The following is a 24251-nucleotide window of genomic DNA, read 5'->3' as shown; positions in this document are numbered from 1 at the left end:
ACTTTATAGATTTTGATTGTTATTACAAAACATACATTACCCACTTAAGCCCTAGACCATTTGAAAATAGCCATTCTACAAGCTCACAATTCGTCTCGATGCTACGCATTGTGAGCTTGTAGATCTGATCATTTCAAAATATTTTTATACATTTGAAAACTTGAAATGGGACATTCTGCACAATGATTACTTTTACTTTTAGTGCTTTACTACGTTTTAATGTCAACACTTTCGTACTTTTACTCAAGTACATTTTAGAATTCCAGACTTCTACCTGTAACAGAGTATTTCTATATATTACAGTATTGACCCTTTTACTTAAGTAAAACATTTGAGTACTTTTTCTACCACTGCGTCCTCCTTCCACACAGATATCACAGGCAATGTGTTAGCCATTAATTCTCTCCGTGTCCTCTCGCTCCTCTGTGTCACCCTTCTCCCTCTCTTCTGCCACTCACACGACAGCTCTGCCCCTACTCTTATAACCACATGAACCCTATAGTGTCCCCATTCTGGGGAAAACATTAGGTTGAAAATAGCTGATCTACAAGCTCACGGTGTGGCGCATTGGATTACAGATTTTCAGAGAAATACTGTATGTAAACCAACAAGCTGTTTTGTCTCCCTGTAATAAATAGGTCATGTAGAGAGTAGGCACAACACATTTTAATAATCCTCCCTATTCTAAATATTTCCACCCACCAGTAGAAAAATATATTTTTCTCATTTGCCATATTTTTTCTCACATCTAACTACTTATGTGCATGTAAAAAACAAAAAACAAAACAAAAAACACAAACATACGTAATTTCAATACAACGCACAGACCGCCATTCCGGTCATTCGTCATTTGGTGTTTTCAGTTTTTACGATAGAGAGTGCTCTTCTGCAACCTGTGAGTTAACCTAGGACTTCCGGGTCAGAGGACACCCGGAAAAAACTAATCCAAGCCGGTTTAGTAGCCTAGAATATTATAGGATTTATTTAAAAGAATACATGTTTCTCTGGTTTCTGTTCCCAGACAACGTTTTTTGGTGAAAACAAGCTATATTCAAGGCACGCACGCACTCAGACACGTTCACATGCACTTCCACAGTGACACACAGCCACTAATGCTTACAAATTCATGGTGTTGCTGACATTTTTCATCCCTGCTTGATGGTTAATGTGCCTTTGAGCAGAGACAAACTGCAGAGGCTGTCAATGCCTTCTCCTTCCAGCTACTGGGAGTGCTTATTAACATCAACCTTACACACAAACACACATACAGTACCTGCACTGCAAAATCTGGAGTGTTAATTTAACTCTGAGATTAGTGATTACGCCCTTTCAGGTCCATTTATGACTGCCAAGGACGTCATATTACGACAGCCCATAACTAAATAACCATAACCGATGATCGAGTTGACAAAATGCATTTTCCGGGTGAAAGAAAATACGATCATTCGCATCGCGGGTCCCGTGGGTTGACAAAATAAGGTAAAAACACTGAAAAACAGAGGAAGAATTAATAAATTAATACCTGGCAATCAATATGTGTTAAATGACCACTCCGAATTTTGCAGTGCAATCACTACACTGTAGCATCCTGAATGGTGCATGACTTACGGATCCGTTTTTTACACTTTTACACACTAGTTGAATTATAATATTCTGGATATTACTGTGTACACTGTGACATCCTCTCCGGCAAGCATTGTCTGTCAATTTCCCTCATAGAATGATCCACATTAAACCCTGCTGCTCTGTTTCACAGCATCAAACACAGCAAATTATTGCTCTGTAACGGCCTCTAACGTCATGCTCTAGAGACGCTCAACCCACTGAGTTAAGCGACCTGTAAGATGGATGAGCATTTCAGCTTTTCAAAGGCTCGGAAACTAGAATAAAGGCAACACAGAATAGTGGACTAAATGAACAATGCCATTGTGGTCATTAACAACAATTACCCCGAAATCGTTGCTCACCTTGCTTGGCAATTGGGAGATATTTCCTGCTTTGTGTAGGGAGACAAATGTGACTTCATATGGCAATACACGTTTAGAGTGCAAGAATATAAAGTAGTGCTGGAGCCTGAAGGCTAATTGATATTTTGTTCAACAATGTTTAGGGGAAGAGCCTGGAAGTGCCTTGCAGTGTGAAATTCAAGGTCTGTGAAATTATACAAGGTCTACAAGGCCAGCAAGGTAATGCTCAATTTATAACGAAAATAGGTGTACAACATGTAGATAGATGTAGATAGATGTGAATAGATGTAGAGCTCACAACATGTCGCGTCGTGACGCATTGTGAGCTTGTAGATCTATTTTCGACACACGACACCGGCATGCTACAAAGTATATATCGGGATTTCACGCCAATGGAAAGAATGCATGGCGGGAAAAACAGAAGCACTTTCTGTTTTACTTGATAGCATCAGTGAGGAGCTGTTCTCTCTGCACTGACACAAGAGAAGAAAACACTGACACGTCGCTATTGAAAGGAGAAGAAGAGGCACAGTCGAGTCCAACATAACAAGGCAAAAAGGAGAGTGCAATCAAAACAGAGAGATTGAGTCAAGAGAGAGGGAAAATATCTAAACAAGGGTAACAGAAAGGAAATGGAAAAAGCATTGTAACAGGGAAATGGATTTTGTGTGATTGGAAAGGAGTCAGCTGGGATTTGACAGAAAAATAGATGGTGCTAGAAACACAGTGAGTCAGCAGAAGATTTGTGGAGAATGATTGACACAAACACACACATGCACGCCATTAGGGCATTCACATGTACACACATGGACTTAATCCATGTCATCAAACTTCACTCCCCTGAGTCCCCTCCCTCCCATTTCCTCTCTTTGGCTTATCCCCCAGGGGGATGTGGCATTCATCTGTGTTCAACTGTTGAACCACCACAAATTAGTATACACAATAACATGCACGCACGCACGCATGTCGCACGGACGCACGCACGCACGCACGCACGCACGCACGCACGCACGCACGCACGCACGCACGCAGACACGCACGCACACAATGTCCCAAAGGAATGAGTCTCGAAGGACTATCAAGCAGCAATTTGCTGAGGTTTTCTAGACACTAATACAACCAAACATACTCTTTAGCTGAGAGGCATCAGTAATGTTTCATCTGTTTGCCAGATCCCAGCCATGTTCCACCTCACTAATCAGCACACCATTATGCTCCCTGCGTTCCCTGTGGCATGCCCACTCAACCACGAATGAAGCCAACAGTGCGAGCCAATCACAATCTTATTCACACTCTGCCTCCCCTCTGTGTCGACTTTAATATTTCTACAAAATGTGTTCCTTTGTTTACAATTGACCTAAGAGGTGGTGCTGGCCTGTGCTGCAATGGGCAAGACTACACCAAAGGAAATGCACCTTTTTAAAAGAACCCTAAATTGCAGTTTGAATAAAAATTGCTCTATTCCGTGGCAGAATAATGAATGTAAACTTGTGAGGACTCCATTGCCAGGGATATACCAAATCTACATTTAGATGAAAATGTTTTTATAAGCATAACCCCTTTGAGACCTTCTTTGTTTGGATATACGTATGTTTTTCATTGTACACTGTCCTCTGTGGCTTTTAATGAGGACCAATCAGACACAGCCACTAGCTCTGTGAGAGAGGAGAGAGAACGAAAGGATTTAAATGTCAATCTTTACTGATCCTCCCAGATTCCACTCTCAAGACTTATTTTATTTAGCTTTACAGGGATTAAAATGAGTTGCCAGTATATATTATTGGCTATAACAGAAAAGTAAGCTAGAGAAATGTGTACAGCAGAATGTGTTACCATCTACCTTAATTTGGATTGATCTGCCAACCCATGTCCCCCCCCCCCCCCCCCCCCCCCAAGTCAAGAACTATTCCAAATAATCCTCCTGTGCTGTTTTGTTTCGTGAAGGTATAAAGTTGCGCCAGGATAGGTCATAGTTTCATCTGTCAATGTACTGTAGATACTCCAGATTATTTTAAAATGGTACAGTGTGCAAGCACCTTTAAGAGTTAGATTTTCTCACTTGAATGAGCTGTGTTATTGTCTCTGTGTTAAGACTGTTTGGGGAGGGAAGGTTGTGAGAAGAGATGCGTTGGACTCACCTCAAGGAACCTTCCCCTCTGATGGGTATAAGAAGAGGAGCATCTGATTTCCTTTACTCTAATTCACAGAGACACCCTCTTGATTGCCACCATTGGCCCATCTGTCATGACTTCGAAGGTGTTCTCAAATTATTAAACACAGCCGGAGAGCCTTTATGTGCCTGGCACAGCACAGCACACGGACTTGTGGCGGATGGTAATGTCATTTTCCCCGTAATAGGAACACAATGGATAACATCACTCTCTATTCGTTCCCCTTCTTGCTCCCTCTCTCTTCCTTAGTCTGGCTCTCACCTTTCTCTGCCTTTACAATGCAAAATACTGAGTGTCAATGTAACTCAGGGGGAGAAAATGGACCTCCATGTCAACTAAACTCTGACAGTGCAGTAACGGTCAAATTTTGACAGTCTCAGAGTAAATTAACACAAAGGCTCTTTCAATGATGAAGACTTCAGTGTCTTCTCTTAGGCCACATTTATCCAGCCAGCAAGGCAGTCGCTGCATGGAGAGTCACTGGAGCAGATCAGGGAAGATCCCCCTCCTGTTCTCACTCCTGGTGCGTCTTGTCTGCACATCATGTGTGTGTGTGTGACGTGTGTGCGTGTGTGCATGTGTACTGTAAGTGTGTGTGTGCATGCATGCGTGCGTGGTGGTGGGCAGTTCTGTTGGAATAGATTTGTAATATTTTACAGTGATTCTCAAAACTCTGTGGTAGTCACTACATTGTCCTGTCAATCTAATTTGGCAACAACGTAGGATAAAACTAACTCCCTGGTCCAGACTGTTGGCAGTGGTTTACCACGGTTTTGGAACAGCTATGAGTGGATTATCTAACTGTTCTAAGATCATGGACATAATCCCAATTCCCAACAGTTTTGAATATCAATTTCATTTCAAGAACAATTTATTTCTACAAGAATATGGTACATTTTGTAAACAAGAAGTTAGCACAGTGATACTGATACACGTGGCCCAGGTGTGTAAGTATTTTACACTATGGTATTCAGCCAATTAAAATGAAGCAATGGAACTATAAATAGCCTATTGTAAGAGTGGAACTGATCGCTGATCAAAAAATTCTGAGATTGTTTCCGAAAGTGTAATGACATTTGGACAGTTGCATATTGTCTTTGGAAGGTTACATCTATCTTCTATTTCTATCTATCTATAAATCCACCAAAGTCTCTGTACGTCTGTCTGTACATGTGTAATCCACGCAACTGGAGAACCGTTGAGTCGTTCAGACCAACGGTTGTCCAGAACCGCCCCAAAAAGGCCTCTGCCCGGGCTCTGGACAGGGCCCCTGCCCAGGGTCCATATACGTTTGGAGCTGGCCTGAGCTGGCCTGTTCTGACATCATTCTGACGTCTAAAAAGGCCTCTGCCCAGGCTCTGGACAGGGCCCCTGCTCTGGGTCAATAAGTCTCTGTACGTCTGTCTGTCTGTGTGTAATCCACGTAACTCGAGAACCGTTCGCCCCACCAACTTCAAATTCGACACACACGTTCCACACCATCACAGGGGGTGCAGTGGCCGGTGTCGACCGCCCCAAAAAGGCCTCCGCTCGTGCTCTGGACAGGGCCCCTGTGTCCATGTTCTGATATCATTCTTACGTCTTCATAGACTCCATATTTGGGCACGACTGACAAAGAACTTCATATATGGGCATAAAAGGGACACAGACATATATGTGGGTGGGGCATCCATTTCCAACTTGCATCGTTCCAAGTAGGCCAGTGCCCAACGAGCACCGCTGTAGAGGCCCCACGGGCACCGCTCTAGTATTAATACATAACACATAAACATAGTGAGATGCACACTTTGAGATGAAGGTTAAGTACTAGAATATTGCAATTGGCCTCATACCTTCAGGTCAAAATTGTAGCATATTGCGTGTGGTGTTGTTCCAAGCCTCATGTGGCTTTCCAAGTCTCAAGTGGTGTTCCAGCAGAGACAAGCCAAAGGCATGAAGTAAAACTTCTACTGAAACCTTTTTTCTTGTGTATGCTGTTAACAGGGAACTACAGTACAGAAGACAGAATCTGACAACAGAAAAACAGAAGTAGCCTACAGTATACAGTATACTGAAGAAGTTGAGCCAAGCTGTAGTTTTATCCTTCGGTATAAATAAACATTCCAAGGACAATAGCGGTGTGCGTGTGTGTGTGTGTGTGTGTGTGTGTGTGTGTGTGTGTGTGTGTGTGTGTGTGTGTGTGTGTGTGTGTGTGTGTGTGTGTGTGTGTGTGTGTGTGTGTGTGTGTGACACCACACCACATTAAATAAAACAAACTGAAAGAGAGAGAGACAGAGAGACACACAGAGAAACAGAGAGAGACAGAGAGAGAGAGAGATGAAGAGCAGTTTCTTTTTTTACTGAAGATTCAGAACAAAGTCTAAGCAGATCCATTTATTTATTCCTTTCATCATCGTATATTATGCATTTAAATTATATACAAATATATTTTGATTGATGCTGGTACCAAGTTACCAACTCTACTTCTCCTAATGATGGCAGCATGCACACGCGTGCGCGCGCGCACACACACACACACACACACACACACACACACACACGTTCCATAAAACAGTAGATTTGGAGAATAGAGAATGGCTATAGCCTCGTCCTAAAGTGATGAAGTGTCTGATCACTGTCTATCCCAACAACTCAAAGCTGGGCACCGCACTCCCTCGAGCCCTCGCAGAGTTTGAAGTCGGTCCCATCTATGGCCATAATATGTCGGTCAGATTGACGGATCTGGACAACCGGATCTCCATGTATGCGTATAGATTACATTGCGGTTCTGGACAACCGCCTGATTTTTTATTTGTTTACAAACAATTTCTCCAGGTCTTCATAACCCTCAGAAAGAAGTCCATAATCACAGTCTGGATCTGCCCAATATAAGGCATTATCAACTGGCCGCGCACCTTAGGGTGCTTACAAATTGGCTTAAATCGGATCCTTCCTCGATTTGGCTTGATATTGAATGTTCACAGTCCAAGTGCCCTCTTTGGAATTTAAAGACCTTAAGTCGATTAGAACATTTTGTTCTAACCCCATCACGCTACGTCTGGAGGTTTGTCTGTACTATTGAAGGCCGTGCTAAACTGACATCTCCCCTTACTCCAGTTGTAGGCAATCCTGACTTTAGGCCGGGACACTCAGATAGAGGCTTTAAGGTCTGGCATGAGAAGGGCATTACCAAACTTGGGGATCTGTTTGATGGCCAGACCGTGATGTCCTTTACACAATTGCAGCAGCGCCATGGGTTGCCAAAATCTAAATCTTTCAGATATCTACAAATTAGACATTTTATAACTGAGGACACTTCACTTGTAACCAATAGTTCCGCTTCACAGGTAGAACGAGCCCTCTCTTTGCAGTTTTCCAAAAAACAAATTTCAATTTTCTGTGACGTATTGAATTCCAACTCATCTTTATCCTCTCAGATTACTAAGCAGTCCTGGGGAAAAGATTTGGACGTCTCTATTCATGATGATGACCGGGCGGATATGTGGGCCTATGCAAAACAGATTTCCGTTGTAACCGAACTAAATCCATCCAGTTCAGAATATTACATTGTATACGTACGTACATACAGTATAACTCCTGCCCTCAAGAATAAAATGGATGCGTTTGCTTTAAATGCAAGACAGAGATTGATAATTACATTCACTGCCTTTGGTCCTGTGTGAAGCTTCAGAACTATTGGTATGACATTGTATCGGAACTCTCTGTTATTTTTGGTGTCCCAATTGATTTAAACCCCTTTAGACCCCTTTGGTCTCCCAGATGATCACATTATAGATGTCAAACATAAAAGGTTGTTCAACTTATTAACGTTTGCTGCTAGCAAGAATATTCTTTTGTTTTGGATCAAGGATGTTGCTCCATCAAAGCAATCATGGCATAATATTATAATGGACTGTATTCGTTGTGAATTCTAAATTGGACACTTTCTACAAAAAAGATCATATTGGACCTACATTGTCTGCCTGTGTTTGTGTGTTGTCTTTAATTTAGTTAAAACCAATAAATATACTTTATATATAAACAAAAGAAGTCCATAATCACTCTACCCTCTGTGCTATTGACCCTCAACTCATATAATGTCATGTCACAATGATTGTATGATTTCCAATGCTCTCCTCTGTGCCAGTCCCTTCAGATCCCCCTGTTTTGGCAGTGACCTTGTTATTTCAATCCATAGTTCATAAACACATAAAGTAAACACATAAAGAAAAACAACTATTGCGTCATTTTGCCTATAGATGTGTATCCACGGTAGAGACTTTATCCAGAACCGGGACTTTATAACCTATATGGAATATAATATATATGCGACGTAACTTCTGAATCTCACAATAACTGTATCTCGAATTGAATTATTCACTAAATTACCTAAACTATATTTTTTCTGTGTCGTCTGAACTATTAATATTTATGGTCTTTTCCATTCTGGGTTGTGCTGTCTTAAAGTGACTGTACTATTTTCTGTAACATCAAAGTTTTACTTTTAAAGTAATATTGATTCCTTTGGACATTTTTACATGTATTGGGTAATATTTAAAGGTGTTTATCATAACATATTTATCACCGCCTATCGACTCCGTGCACTCGACTCCCTTGGCCCGTCGGCGATGTGCAACTTCCATTTCAACTTACGTACGTACGTATCATACAAACGGAGGGATCTATGCTTAAAAATCATGAACGATTGACTCTAAGCTGTTTATGTTTAACAACAAACGCCAGGCATAGATCATGAAACAATCAACCCCATATTGGAATCACATGTTGAGGAGCTTATATACAGCACACCTCACTTCTCCCCATTAAGGGGTGCTACTACAAATGTGAAAAGATGAAGCCTATGTCATAGAAACGCCATTTCCCTGCACAGCTTCCTTGGGTTCCTGATGGCTGCAGCGGTGCAACCAATGCCTTTAAAGCCCTGGATAGGCTACCTATAGCCTGATGGAGATTGATTGATTGATTGATTGATTGATTGATTGATTACTTTATTGAAAAATACATTTCAAAAGGATAGAGTCACAAGAAAGCCGTCAGGCTTGTTTCCGTTGTGGTCCTCTTGGGGAAAGGGGAAGGGGAGCAACAATACAATACAGACAAAAACAAAAATACCTTTGTATCTTGCCAGGAGACAAAAAAAAGCTCTGTGGAGATATGCACTCCACGGAGCACCCCATTCTAGTACTTTGTATTACTTTTACTCTTACAGTCTGTGCTACTCCTGTGTTTCAACCTTGCTGCTGTTGCTTGCTATGACACCTGAATTTCCCTCCAGGGATCAATAACGGTTTATCTGATCTGATCTGTTCTTATCTTACATGTACAGAACATACACCACTCCATACTCACATCGGCTGCCTGTCAGGTGACACAAAGGTGTGTGTGTGTGTGTGTGTGTGTGTGTGTGTGTGTGTGTGTGTGTGTGTGTGTGTGTGTGTGTGCGTGCGTGCGTGTGTGCGTGCGTGCGTGCGTGCGTGCGTGCGTGCGTGCGTGCGTGCGTGCGTGGGTGGATGCGTGCGCAACACACACGCACATGTACGTAGACACTAGACACAGCATGTCCTCTGCAGAGAGCATGCTTTTTTGAATGACATCCCCATGCTGGTATTTTGTCTCTCATGAGATCCTCTCCTGCCTCTCCTCTCATCCTGTCCTCCTCCTGTCATTCTGTCTGTCAGAGCACCAATCCTCTCATCTCCCATATTCTTTCAACCTCTCTCTCTCTCTCTTTCTCTCTCTCTCTCTCTCTCTCTCTCATTCTAATTCTAGTTCTCTCATCTAATCCCCTCTCCTCTATCCCTGCTTTACCCTTTCCCAGCAGCACCTCTCTCTCTCATCTGCTCTGTCTTTGTCTACCTCTTCCTGCTAATATCCTCGCTCTCACTCAACTCTCTCATTCCCCTCGTATCTCCTCCATCACTGTTTCTCTGTTCTACCAGTCCACCCCCCTCATTTTATCTGACCTGATCATCACTATAGCATTCTCCTTTCTCCTCTCTTCCCATCTGTGTGTTGTTCTCCATTTCCTAGCTTTCATTCTTCTCTCTTTCTCTTATCTGTCACCAGGTTTCCATCTTCCAATACTCTTGCCCCCCCGACAAGGTAATGTATATTATAAGTCAAGTGTCTCACTCCCACCCCACTCCTGATGCTGTCTATTAAGCTGTGCAATGGCTCGCACCAGGCTGTGCCACACTTCACAGGAGCTCATCTGAGGTTGCTAGCAGTGCAGTGACTCACTTCTGCACCCTGTGTGGTTCAACGATGCATTTATCTGGCACGGCAGCGCAGGGTCAGCATTAATGCACATGTAGGCACACGCAGAACAAACCAGAGAATGCATGCAATGACACATTAGAAAGCACAAGTGTCTATTTCAAACACAAAGTGTTTTTTTATATTTTGACGGCAGTAACTGCCTGTCATAATTTCACCCCCCTCCGTATCTAAGTATTGGACAGTATTAAGATGTTGGGCCCCAAATCACACCATAGAAAGCACGAGTGTCTACAAACAAAGTGTTTCTTAAATGGGGGGTCATATTTTGACGGCAGTAACTGCCTGGCATAATTTTACGCCCCTCCGTATCGCAGTATTATTTGGACAGTATATTGATATGAAAGTTGAAGACGAAAATTCAACTGAGAGGTGGAACGAACATTCATCCAACTCGGTTCCCCTAATTTAACCCATTCGGCCCCAGGGACAAATTAGCCATTGGGGCCGTGGCCCAGGGGCCCTTGGCTCTCAGGGGCCCCTCTGGGAAATTGGACCACACGGTACTAGGTTTGACGCCCTTCGACGGCTTCTGGGGCCCTTCATTGGCCATTGATTTTGTTAAATTTAGGTAAAAAAGATGACAAATATGTCGCACACACGCTCGCTATGGGGTCCCTGCAAAGATTACTGACCCAGGGGCCCTCGTGGGGGTTAATCCGTCCCTGGTTACACTAGGCAGGATCGTGAGGCCAGCCAAATGCTCGAAATACCAGAGTAGAAGAAGAGATCCTGGGCAACCAGGAAGTGCAGCGTTGGATCCGTATGTAGGCTGTCTGAGTAAAAGCAAAAAAAACAATGTTTCTGTTTTTATTTGTCTTTATGTTGTTCTACGTATGTGTTGGTTTGTATCTGCATGACTACACCGTAGTGTTCACATAAAATAAAAATATAAAGAAAGACGAGGTTCTTCGTCTTGTTACGTATGTTGTGGAGAGAAGAACGCGTTCTTGACATACTTTGTGTTAATGCCAGACCGCACCAACGCAATTCCTTGCAACTACTTGCAGTCCCCAATGGCAGTTACAAGGAGTTGCATTTGTGCAGTCTGGTCTTAAAGGATGCCTTCAACCATTTACGTATTGTCATATATCTTCATATAATTGGTCCTCATAATGTTCATGATAAAATGGTACCATATTATAATGAACATTAGTGAGGAGCTGAGGACCAAAATGGGTGAAGTTGTCCTTTAATCTGGTCTCCTCCCATCACACCTTCCTCTCACTAATGTCTCCATCCCTCTCTCTTAGCTGTCAAATGAACATGGAGCTTCATTGCCAGCCAGTTCCATCCCCCTCTGTGCCAGCCGGCTACCACCCATCGACAATTTCCATATTCATTCACCCAAGAAAGAGGCCAAGGTGGGTAGAGTGCAAGAGAAGAAAATAATACGACTGGAATGCCAATTCCCAAACAAATAACTAAAGTCTCCCCATTGGCTTGAAGGATAGAAAGTGTAGAAGTGAAGAGTTGAAGAGAAGTACTGAAGTAGGAGGAGCTAGGTGTTGAAGTAGGAGGAGCTGGGTGTTGAAGTAGGAGGAGTTGGGTGTTGAAGTAGGAGGAGCTAGGTGTTGAAGTATTAGCTGCCTGATACATGATCAGCTCTGCAAGCTGATACAAACACCCTATTGACTTAAAAGCATAATTATGTAGAAATGATGTCACTGCAGTGATTCTAGACAATGTGTTGCCAGAAGGCTCACAACTGAGTGTGGCGAGTGTCGCACACACACACACACACACACACACACACACACACACACACACACACACACACACACACACACACACACACACACACACACACACACACACACACACACACACACACACACACACACACACACACACACACACACACACACACACACACACACACACACACTCACACACACACACACACACACACGAGAGTGTGCATTTATTTTATATGCTGCATTGTCAGCGCTGCACTGCCCATAGGGTCTGGATGCTGAGTCATGGAACCTACAGTAGCACCTCTGCTGTTTGTCTTAACATTAGGGAAAGGCAATACCATGCAGAAGACCCAGCATACTGTACTAGTACAAACTCTCTTTAAAACACAAACATGCGGTGGCCGAACGGTTTGCGGAGCGGTCTTGATACCGGAAGGTCGCCAGTTCGTATCCCCGGACAGGCACGTTAAAATTACCACCGCTGAAGTGCCCTTGAGCAAGGCATTGAACCACTACCATGAAATGTTCTATGAGCAGGGCCTGGCTGTAAACAAGTATCTGATGCTTAGTCCAGTTACCCTGGGTAAATATAGTAACATTGCTTTGCTTTGCTTCGCCCACCGCCCCACACAGACAACCAGGAGATACAGGAAGCTAGGGCACCAAGAGGTCAGAGAGAAGCTCATGACTGTGGGTGCAGGCATGCCCGCATCGCATCTGACTTGCACATTAAAGAACTTTCTGCACTAGATAAAAGTGTCAAACAGAGCGATCGTGGGAAGGCAGACAAGAGCAGGCAGGCAGATACACAGATAGTACAACTCGAGAGTTTCTTCTGCATGAAACCTCTGTTGCTTTCCCTGCATAGTAATCCTGCTTAGTCTGTCTCCCTTGACACACCTCTTTTAGCCCTGAGAAGTGTAAGTAAGCAGATAAGCGAAGCAAACAAATTCAAAACTATATGAAATCTTTCCACAAAGTTTGGATAACATGCTCACAAATACTGTGGGTATTAAGTTTTGAATTATAACTGCAGCATTTCAAATAAGTTAATACTTTTAAGTCAATATTTTGGCTTTTATCAGATCAGAGTGAAGAGAGACAAGAAACTGAGGTAGGAGAGAAGGGAGACAGGCGATAAATTACAGAATCAATCAGAATTTTAACAAGTTTGAAATGTCCCCCCCCCCCCTTTGCAATGGCTCAGTGAGCCATGCCAAGCATATGGGGGGATTTTAGATTCACGCTCTGCTCTGAAGTTCTGTCCAAACTTAAAACATTGCAAAGAAAAATAATGGATGCATGGGACCTGAATTTAGAGCTGGAGGAAGAGACGTGGGAACTCTCTTTGAAGCGTATTCATACTACCTCTTTATGTTTTAGACATTGCCTAATTCAATTCAAAATAGTACATCGTTTGCATTTCTCGAGAGAAAAACTATCTAAAATGTATCCTGACATTGATTCTACTTGTATAAGATGTAATCTGGAGCCAGCCTCTGTTGGACATATGTTTTGGGGATGCACTTCCTTGAACCCATTTGGAATAGTATTTTTGATGCTTTTTCAACCATTTGTCATATACCAATTGCGCCCAACCCGATAACTGCTATATTTGGACTTCCCAACGACGATGCACCAATTACCTCTCCCAAGCCAATTTCATAGCTTTTTCTTCACTCATAGCGAGGAGACTTATTCTCCGCAATTGGAAATCTGATAAACCTCCAACATGTAGGGTCAAGGATATGTTCTATCCTTTATACCATTGGAGAAGCTCGGATACAACAGATACAAATCTCGCCAGAAATTTGTAAAGGCTTGGTCCCCTTTCATTGAATTCACCCTTTCACTATCTTTTGATGCTGTATCCTAGCTGTTTTCCTACATGTCATTTTTCTGTTTCCCTTGATTTTTCTAGAAACGATGTACACTCTCAAATCTTTCAAAGTTTTTCCTTTTTGCTTGTCATGTTTTATACTGATAATTGGATGTGTGGTAACCTATTTTCCTTTATCAATTGTACTACTGTCTGGTTAGAGTCTGGTTGGGTAGCCCCTTAAAGGTGTAGTGAAATGAAAAATATGTTTTTCACACTTTTAGACCATATCCGTGGTCATCATATGGTCATACCGAACAATGGATGCCAAAAAAATGGGAAAATTCTCATTTTTGTGTGTTTTTATATCAAACGTCCATAAAAATATATGTTTTATTACTTCCTGAAAACGAAAACGTGCTGCGTGATGACGTGTCGAGGCCAACAGCGATAAAAGCCAATAAAAATGAAGCTCACCCGTTTAATTCCCCATATCTCCGCATCCGTCCAGCACAGGCTGCACAGCTGCTACTGATTACAGATATCTTCCGTTTTTATTCCCATTCAAGATAACATCCAGAGAGTGTATTACTCGGTTTTAACTTAATCATCACGCTAAAAAATGTATCTGAAAACATTATAGTGTAGAAATAAGCCACATAAGAGTAAACTGGTAAAGCTGGACGACTATCTGATTTGTAAACAAACATCCACACGCTGTCCTGCGTAGCATAGCTACCGTCCCTAGCTACCGTCCCATCCCCTGAAGGGATGCGACGCTCTGATTGGTTCAGAAACTTCATAGCGGTGTTTCAAGTTGAGACCGTCTGAAACTTCAAAATAAAATGTCCACCATTTCCGTTTCACTACGCCTTTAATCTAGTAAAAGGCAATTTGTATTGTATTTATTTTATTATTTCTTATTTTATTCATTTATTATTTATATCCTTTATTATCTGTGTTTTTTTTTGTTTTTTTTATTATCGTGGTTTATGGTTTTATTATTGTTGCTTTTGTTGTTGTTGTTGTCTTCTTTTGTGATGGAACCGGGGAGGGTGGGGTATATGTGGGGTTGTTTGTCTACCAAAATTGAAAATCCTATAAATAAAGTTATAAAAAAATAAATAATAATGGATGGTTTGCTAAATGGTGATGTCACAACTCAATTTGTCCATGCCAATGTTTCTTTGTTTAAAGAGCATGGGTCTGAAACAACAGTAACATAATAACAATAGTATATGGGTATATACTGTTGTCCGTCCACACATGTATGTCACATATTACTTTCTGGTTCACCATAGCTTGTTTTTCTGTGATTCTAATTCTGTTTTAAAGTCACTCACGCCAAATTCAAAGATTGAATTGCTTATTTGCATGCGTTTGTACATTAGTTCTGCAGTATTGTCTCCACCAGGCCGAAGGCATGGGGAGAGAGTATGTTTTGCACTCCGTGTGTGTGTCCGTCCGTCCGTCCTTCCTTCCGTCCGTCCGTTATCAGCTAATCTCCGGCACCGTTGGCCCGATCCATGCCAAACTGTGCACACACACTCCCTGGATGCCAACGACGAAGCTCTGCCCCAAATAATCCTCAACGGCCTGTTATAGCGCCACCATGAGGCCGATTTACGCAAAACACATTTCTGTAGATAACTCGTACACATTTGATCCATACATCACACAATTCGGTATACACTATCTCCATAGCCATGTGATCAACACAGATCTGCAGAATTTCCCATCTTCCATCCTGATTGGCTAAGATTGGCTTCCAAAGCTCACATGATTGGTCCGTTTCGAACAAAATGCCACAAATCACAAACACAGTGTCCAATTTCCATGAAATTATACACAAACATTTCCACTAGACCGAGGACGACATGCCACTATTTTCTTCCCAAATCAGCCTCATGGTGGCGCTATAACAGGCCAATTCCTGTTTTTACCTATAACTGCATCGACAACTTATGTATGCACACTCCCTAGAGGCCATGGAAAAACATTTTCCCTGCATCCCTCCACATATGCCGGTTATAGCGCCACCATGAGGCCGATTTCTGCAAAACACATTGTTTATGTTAGTCGCACAGATTTCATCCAAATCTCACACAAATCGGTACACATAATCTCTGTAGTCATGTGATCAAGACGAGCCTGTTGGATTTCACAGATTCTACACTGATTAGCTAAGATTGCCTTCCAAAGTTTTCAGGAATAGCCCGTTTTGTACAAAATGCTGCACATGTCCTGCTCATCCAGAATTCTATCCTCAGAGATGCTATGAGTGATCTGGCTCTGCATTTCCTCAACAAAATGAAGAAAATTGTTGCAAGAAACAAACAAACAAAAAAACATTACTCCTAAACATTTTGCCAAACATCACACACACTCCTATCCTCCTGGTGGAGACCTGTGCCCAGAAGGGCACTTTTTCTAGTTGCATGTGTTATGCATATGGAGATAATAAAAAATAAGTCAGTGGACAGAAAGAGATGTGGAATTATATCTGTATAGAAAAATATCTATACACGTGTGGACCGAGGTCTCATACAGTACTTTAAAAGTCTCAGGATGCCTCTCCTTAAATGTGGTGTTGGTATAATTATGAGGAGATACTGTAAAACAAGTACAATAAACTACTAAAGATACTACTAAACTAAACTACTACATTTACATTTGCTTCATACAAACATGTATAGATGAGCCTTTTCAGGTTGGTGATGTTGAGAACTAAACATTCTCATTTTGATTTCAGCTACTGGCTACTGAAAGAATTTCAGGATTATATACTAGAGTTTACTGGGACTACTAAAATCAAACTGATTCATTGATTAACTGACTAAGAGGGGATAGAGCAAGACACTGAAAGAAAGTGCATGGGGGCGGAAGATAGATAGACAGACAGACAGACAGACAGACAGACAGACAGACACAGACACAGACACAGACACAGACACAAACACAGACACAGACAGACACAGACAGACAGACAGAACACACAGTGTCAGTGTGTGTTTTATTATAATCAAATTCACAATGAACTCAGGACGGACAGAGGGAGCCAGAGAACCTCCCAGTACAGCTCGGGATCCCCTCTGCCCATCATCTGACAGTATAGACAAGTGGAAAGCCTGCAGCGCGGGCCTTTCGGTGCTTTGCACTAGAGAGCTATTTGCAGTTTGTGTCCCGGGTGCCAGTATCATCCATCCCGATCTCGTTGCACGTCTTCAGGCTAGCGCTCAGTCCTTGTGTATGTGTCAAATGCACAGAGCCTGCGATTTCATCGCTGACACGACAAGACATTCGCATTGCGAACTACATTGATGATTGGCTTTTGGAAACAGTAACCGAAGCAGAGCAGAGAGCACACACAGCGGCGGAGCTAGCATTTCTTTCATGTATCCTCGACTTACAGTACATCACTCCTGTCTTATACGCTGTGCCCGAGAAGTCCGGCGCCCCATGGGCAATCATAGTGATTCATAAAACAGGGGTTGCATACAGTACGTAACCTAAGATCTTATGCATGTATTTGCCCTTGTGTGAGAGAGTGAGTCCATTAACCCAAAAATGTCTTCTACATCCTGACAGTTTTCTGAAAAAGCTATGTTTCTATGTCAGTTGTTCTTCGATTTTTCAAAAATAGCAGACCTACAAGCTCGTAGCGCGCCACTCGGTGGCGCGCTATGAGCTTGTAGATCTGCTATTTTTCAATAGCTAAAGCATAACATAATGCTAACACCAAAAGGGGTTCCCGCCCAGAATGGGTTAAGCATTATGTTTACATATCAGACCAGTGTTGTTGTGGTTTTTCTCATTAACCACACAGGGAGCAGACAGAGTTCAGTAATGACGGTGGGATGACATTATTGATTGAGCCCTGGGATCAATTATATACTGTATATATTATGTATCACTCATGCTCACACTGAGAATGTATATAGGTTTTATTTGAGTGTTTCTCTCTATTGGGCAGTATACATAAGTACTGCCAAGAAACCAGAATGTACTGGTATTCTAGAGGTGATCTGGGTCTACTTTAACAACACATCTGTGATAGCAAATTACCACTTGCTGGCTTGATGGCCGCATCCCTGCTCTCACTAAACCTCCATTCCTCAAACATCCATGGCACATATACACCAGAAGGGGGAATTACAGCAGATAATGTAGATAAGATAAGTGTAGAATGGGCAGAAAGTATTGGCCATATTCACTTGACAGCTATTATTTACATCATACTCGTGGAGTGGGTAACCCGGCCCGCACCAAAGTCTCGCCCCTCGCTAAAACATGACTGAACCAATGTGATTTACCATTGATGAAAACTTAAAACATCTTACACACACACACACACACACACACACACACACACACACACACACACACACACACACACACACACACACACACACACAGTATATATGATGATTTCGAGTGTGAGAGTACAGTACAGTGACAGTACAGAACAGTACAGTAGAGGTACCCCCTGGGGACCCCCACACGGCAAAGGTGGTTGCACACTGGATGCGTTTTTCTGAATTTTAGCTGCGTTTTTCCGTCGTTTTTAAACTCTGGGCCAGAACCGGCCCGCCCCCCCTGGGTGCGTTCCTGGGGGTCTGGATGTGCCGGGGACCCCCACATGGTAACTCTGTCATTTCTCTACCGTTTCGGTGCAGGGCAGCTCGCCGGAATCGGCCCGCCCCCCTGTGCACGTTCCTCGGGTCTGGATGTTCCGGGGACCCCCCGGGGACCCCCCGGGGACCCCCACGTGGTAACTGTAATTTCTCTACCGTTTCGGTGCAGGGCGGCTCGCCGGAACCGGGCCGGCACCCTGAGCATCCTGTGGTCTGGAACTTCCGGGGACCCCCCGGGGACCCCCACATGGAGTTGCACCACTCACTTCACACGGGTGTGATTTTTTAGGAATGACTGAATGCGTCCGCCCAGGTTAAGGACCGCCCTCTCCGTTCTTGTCATTGGTTCTGCAATGCGTGCACGTTTTTACCGCCCACCTCTAGAATTAAAACGTCTTGTAGCTTGTACTGTACGTAGATCTGCTAGTTTTGAAAAATCGTGAAAATGTGTGCAAATACCGGATTATATTCTTTCACGGCAAACATTTTTACACACAATAAATCTTTGGGGGGGTTACAAATAATGTAAAACCTAATGTGAAAAGTAATGAGGTACTTCCTTGACCTACTGGTAGCATGTAAAAGAAATGTGGTGCTGATCGGTCCAGTGGTTTCTGAGAGTAGCCCCAGAGTCTCAGACAGACTCACTGAACTCGAGTCTAGACAGCCTCCAACAGTACAATGCTGGAAAAAAACACTAGCCTGGAAAGCAGACAAATCTGCCATTGCAAAATATCTAATAATAATAATAACTAGAACTGCACTCTGTCGAGTAAATGGCCTACTAGTGCACAAGCAGAGCGCGCACTAGTGTTGAAAAATGATGATGGTAATTACTTGGTGGTAGGACTTTAACACTCTATAAGGCCATTTGTCCTTTTAATTATAATGCTGCAATCACATGGGATCAGGCAAGCGGTAGACGGCAAACCAGAAGTCATTTTAGTGGACGGGAGCAGGACGGTAAACGGAACAGGACGGCCCTGGCATTTGTGGTCTTCACCGGCCCAAAGACGGCCTATAAAGACGGCCAAAAGATCCTACTATATCTTTTTTATTACTTTTTCTTTTGGCTCAGCCCCGACCCCATGACTGCCCAGCCCTTCTGGCATCTGCCAGAATTGCCTGTCCAGTCTGGGCCTGAGTACAAGTCTGTATCAAACTAGAATGATGTGTTGTTCCCAAACGTTTTTGGCGCACAGGTGCCCCTTGGGGGGAAGAATCTTTTCCACGTACCCCCTCATCCTCAGTTCGCTATCCTCCAAAGAGGATAATACGATCTCCAACCATGCAACAACACATCCAAGACATTGCACACAGCGGGCCCTTCCCCTTGGGCTTAATCCTGTCCCAAGAGAATGTCCTGGAATTGAATTTGAAGAGAAAATGTAACCTCTGATTTTCAGGGAAGCCATTATTAAATATGTACAGGTCCATATTGTAGGTAAAGGCCAATGGATAAATCCGTGGATTAGGTGTTCTCAGCCAGCGGCTGGTCTCTGTGTCAAACATAGGCCTACCTATGTGCTTGTAGTCGCCATGTTTCGACTCCACATGTTTCGACCCCGCAAGTCTCCAAATACAACATCTTTGTCCCGACAATGGTGACAGAGTGACGTAATAAAGCGGGTGATGGGGTCCCATGGTGTTAATTAAAGACCATGAGACCATGGTGGTGGTGTCCAACTTGTAGATCTCATTGGTGGTTCTAATCTGACTGCATCCTCCAAATACATACATGACTTTCCCCAAAACACAGGCAGAGTGGAGGTGGCCTCCAAAATGTGTAACTCTGAGAGTATAAGTGCTATTAATAGCTCTATATTCCAATAGAGTCCTGTTTTTCAATAATAGACTAAGGCTCTCCCTATCTATCCAGCTCTTTAGTAAAAAGAAAATAGATGTTCTGTGGAGCTACCTGACGTTCATATAGTTACTCCACAGCTATGAATGTCACTAACCCTGGAAATTTGCATAAATTGGGAACCACAATGTTTACAATTCTGTGAACCATACAACATTGTTGTAAGTGAAACTCTCTCCCCCACTCTGAACTAACCTTGCGTCACCAGGCTTTACACCTCGGAGGAAAGCCTGGTTACTAAATCGCCTGGAGCGGATGGTCCTTTACGTCATGTTGTAGTCACTGATTTGTATTCATCAGACACGAAACCACAAGCGGAATAAGAACTACCCAAAACAATTGCCCACGATCATAATTTTAGGGCCTACCCAATAAAATAGAATTTCCCTGTGGGATAACAACGGATACAAACGCTAAATAGTCTCTGGAAAGTACACTCACATTTATATTGTAAAAATCTGCAAAACTACGCCGCATCAAGGATTTTATTGGGTAGGTCCTACAATTATGATCGCGGGAGTTATTTAGGGTACTTCTGATTCCGGCTTGTGGATTCCTGCCTGATGACTACAAATTAATGACTACAACATGATGTAAATTATCTGCTCCCGACCGGATCATAAACCCGAAAAGGAATGCTTCCTGGGCTAACTCTGAACCAGCCGAGGCTACGATACTGAAATGAGTATAGGGAGGAGATGAGTTCTGGGATGGATTTTCTTTTTTATCCTAGGGATGCTATTGTACCAGGATGTGCAGAGCCAGGCGTAATTAAAATGACATACTGTAGAATGAGTGCCACTGGCAACATTTTCAGAGCACTCGTCAATGTGGATATTCTGTACTTTTTGGTTGACATTTTATATTATTTTTAGAACCATACCATAGTTTATTATCTAAAGTGCAGTACTGAAAGTACCTTCTTTCTTATATTAGCTGTAACTTTAGAGTACTGTAGTACTACTCTGAAACCACCAGAATACCTCTTTAGCATTTGACCCAAAGAGTATCAACTCCGTTTTCCCAAGATGGAGAGACAACTTATTGTCTCTCCATCATTAGTAAGTAGTTGTGTCTGATTTCTACAGGTGAGAGACTAGAAGAGCTGCGTAGTCAGCAAAAGGGAACAGATCACAATCACAGATTGGAGAATTTTACATCATAGTGTCTGATCAAATAGACGCTGTCTATTTTACGTCATGATGATGTACAATGGTAAGAGCGGCAGAGCGCCCCTCACTTCAGAGAGAGGAAAAGAAAATGGGGATTTTTCCTCAAGTCGTGACCCATAAAAAAATACATTTGTTTGGGAAACAGTGGTGTATATAGAGCCCTGACGGACTCTGCTCAACAACGTACAGTTACCGTATGTATGGGGCTTCAGTGAGAGGGAGACTCACCAGCTCATGGTCAACAATGTATGGGCTTAGTAGTGAGAGGGACACTCACCAGAATATGGTCAACAACGTATGGCGTACGTATGGGGTTAGTAGTGAGAGGGACACTCACCAGAGCTCATGGTCAGAAGAACGGGTAAGGCCAGCAGAGCCTGCAGTCCCCACACACACAACACACCCGCCATTCTGCGGCACCTGGATACAGAGAGGGAGAAGAAGAGACAGAGAATGCGTTATGTCGTTGTCCTATAGTGTTTCATAATTGAACACAGCTGGAGCGCTACCATCTGTGCAAATGAAGTTGTACTAAGAGTAATTAGTGGAATGATTAAAACACATATTTCGTTTACGTAAACCTAGTTAATTGTTACATTCAGATTTCCAGGATTTTTAGGTAGTTCATGATTAGATAAGAGGTATGATAATATTCAAGGCTTAAGGTGAAGAAAGATACAAAATAAAAATAAAAACACACTTGTGGAGCTTGCCAAAAGTCAGCCAGCTTTGAAAAACACTGCAACAGAAACTTTCCAATATCTGTCTACCCATTCAATCAAATAATTACAAATGTTTGAACTAAAAAGATTCACAAAGTGAAAGCAATGTGGAATACTAAGACAGCTGTGTGCAGAAAAACAAGTGATTATTTTGGCAACCGACATGTGCTGATTACCATAAGGAGAAGATATGTACAAATACCAAAAAAAAGAAGAAAAAAAAGGTAAAACTCAAGGACGATATGATGGATGCGTGGTTTCCCATGGCAGATGTTGTTACTGGCATGCTGGGTACACTGCACGGCAGAAAGATATCAAGACCCGTGTGGATTCTGTCAAATTAAATGTCTGTTGGAGAGAAAGATGAGGTGAACGCAAACCTCTTTATGGTGTGCTTGAATGAAGTTATAGTTTTTCAATGTTTTCCCTTCTCAAAGTATCCCGAATCAAATTTAACACTGATACACAACCTTCCTGACATGATATAGTGCATGAAAATAAGACTTTGAGGAAGCGTGTTTCAGTGTTTCGAGGGTTGAGAAAATGTTGGAGCCAGCCTGCCTTAACTGTAACACTTGCGGTTTGATTATGCCCATGTCTCCATGTCTGGGTTGGAACAGCAACCAGGCTACGGAGGGAGAAATATCGAGAATGTACTTATTTATGCATTCTTGTTGGACACATACAGCTGTCAATTCCACACGTGTGCGTGTCTCAGATACAGTAGGCCAGGACCTGAGAAACCCTGTGTGTAAATAATTGATATGGAAGCTATAGAGATGTACCTGGCAGTACGGGCATTTAGAGGGGAAGGAAGGAGAGAGATATGAAGGCAGGGACTGACTGATGGAGATACAGGACACAGATAGCTGGTGTCACTTATACTGTACTGTACCGCTGTCTGTGCTGGTCTGCCTGATTCCGTCTCAATTTAAATGCACAGGCAAGGACATAAACAGTCTGTCACACTCTGACCTAGTGTAGGTATAGTATTTGCCGAAAGGCACCATTTGAAAACCATAGTCAAACAGCAAAAGTGGAAAAACACTGAAAATTCGCCAGACAGATTCCTAGAGTATTGTTGTGTCGGTCATGAACGAACTAATCAAATGAACTAGTTATTTTTGGTGAACGAAACCGACCCGGTCACTTCCGTGAACGATCCGTTCTGAGGCTGCCCGTTCATTTCACCAGGTCTCCCTTCTTAAATAGGCTAAGCCCCTCCCACTGGACCGTACCAAACCTGAACGGAATCCTCAATTAACCAGTTAATTCCCCAATGTCCAGAGACATTACAATTCATATACACATTTTAGTGTCACATATTACTCAGAGAATTACCCACATAATAATAATTAGAGTACTCAATTTACCACTTTACACAAATCCACAGTGGTATGTATGCTCCCTACATAAATCCACAGTTGATACACTGGAGTCGATACAATCAGAAATCAACAATCAAACAATATATATCAATTAAACAAATATAATTCTCTGCAACATAAACAATAAAGAATAATTCAAACTTTAACCCTTTGTTGTGTGATATCATTCCTGGTATGGGAGAAACAACATAGGGAACGTATTAAAGGTTGTTAAAGCGCACTATAAGCAATGTTATTTCAGAATTTTAATTACCTTTTTGTATTTTTTTGAGGGGGGTATTCAGACAGCCAGCAATGGGTAAAACCGTAAAACTGTGCATGCACACTCCCTGGAGGCCAAATCTTTGGCTTTCCATGGATCATGATGCAAATTATAGCCTCGTTTTTGCCTGATTAAAATTTCTGTAATTTTCTGCTCCTACCGTATACAGATTTTGTCCAAATTTCACAGAAATCTGTACACATTATCTCTGGGGTCACGTGATCAAGATGACTCAGATTGTTTGGATCCCATTTCACTTCAGGGTTCACTAAAGGT

At 42.6% G+C, this 24251-nt stretch overlaps 1 protein-coding gene across 1 annotated transcript in view; it reads right to left on the bottom strand.

Moving 5' to 3' along the window:
• ncanb (neurocan b) overlaps window positions 1-24251 on the bottom strand; it is a 251579-nt gene that overhangs the window by 133038 nt on the left and 94290 nt on the right. The window contains exon 5 of the mRNA XM_079505412.1: window positions 21941-22023. Coding sequence (XP_079361538.1) covers window positions 21941-22013 — 73 coding nt within the window. The 5' untranslated portion in view covers window positions 22014-22023. The remainder of the gene's footprint in view (window positions 1-21940; window positions 22024-24251) is intronic.

Source organism: Electrona antarctica, assembly GCF_951216825.1.
Source record: "Electrona antarctica genome assembly, chromosome: 7".
Taxonomy (NCBI): domain Eukaryota; kingdom Metazoa; phylum Chordata; class Actinopteri; order Myctophiformes; family Myctophidae; genus Electrona; species Electrona antarctica.
Note: the sequence above shows the minus strand (reverse complement) of the source record. Positions and strands in the feature narration are given on the sequence as shown.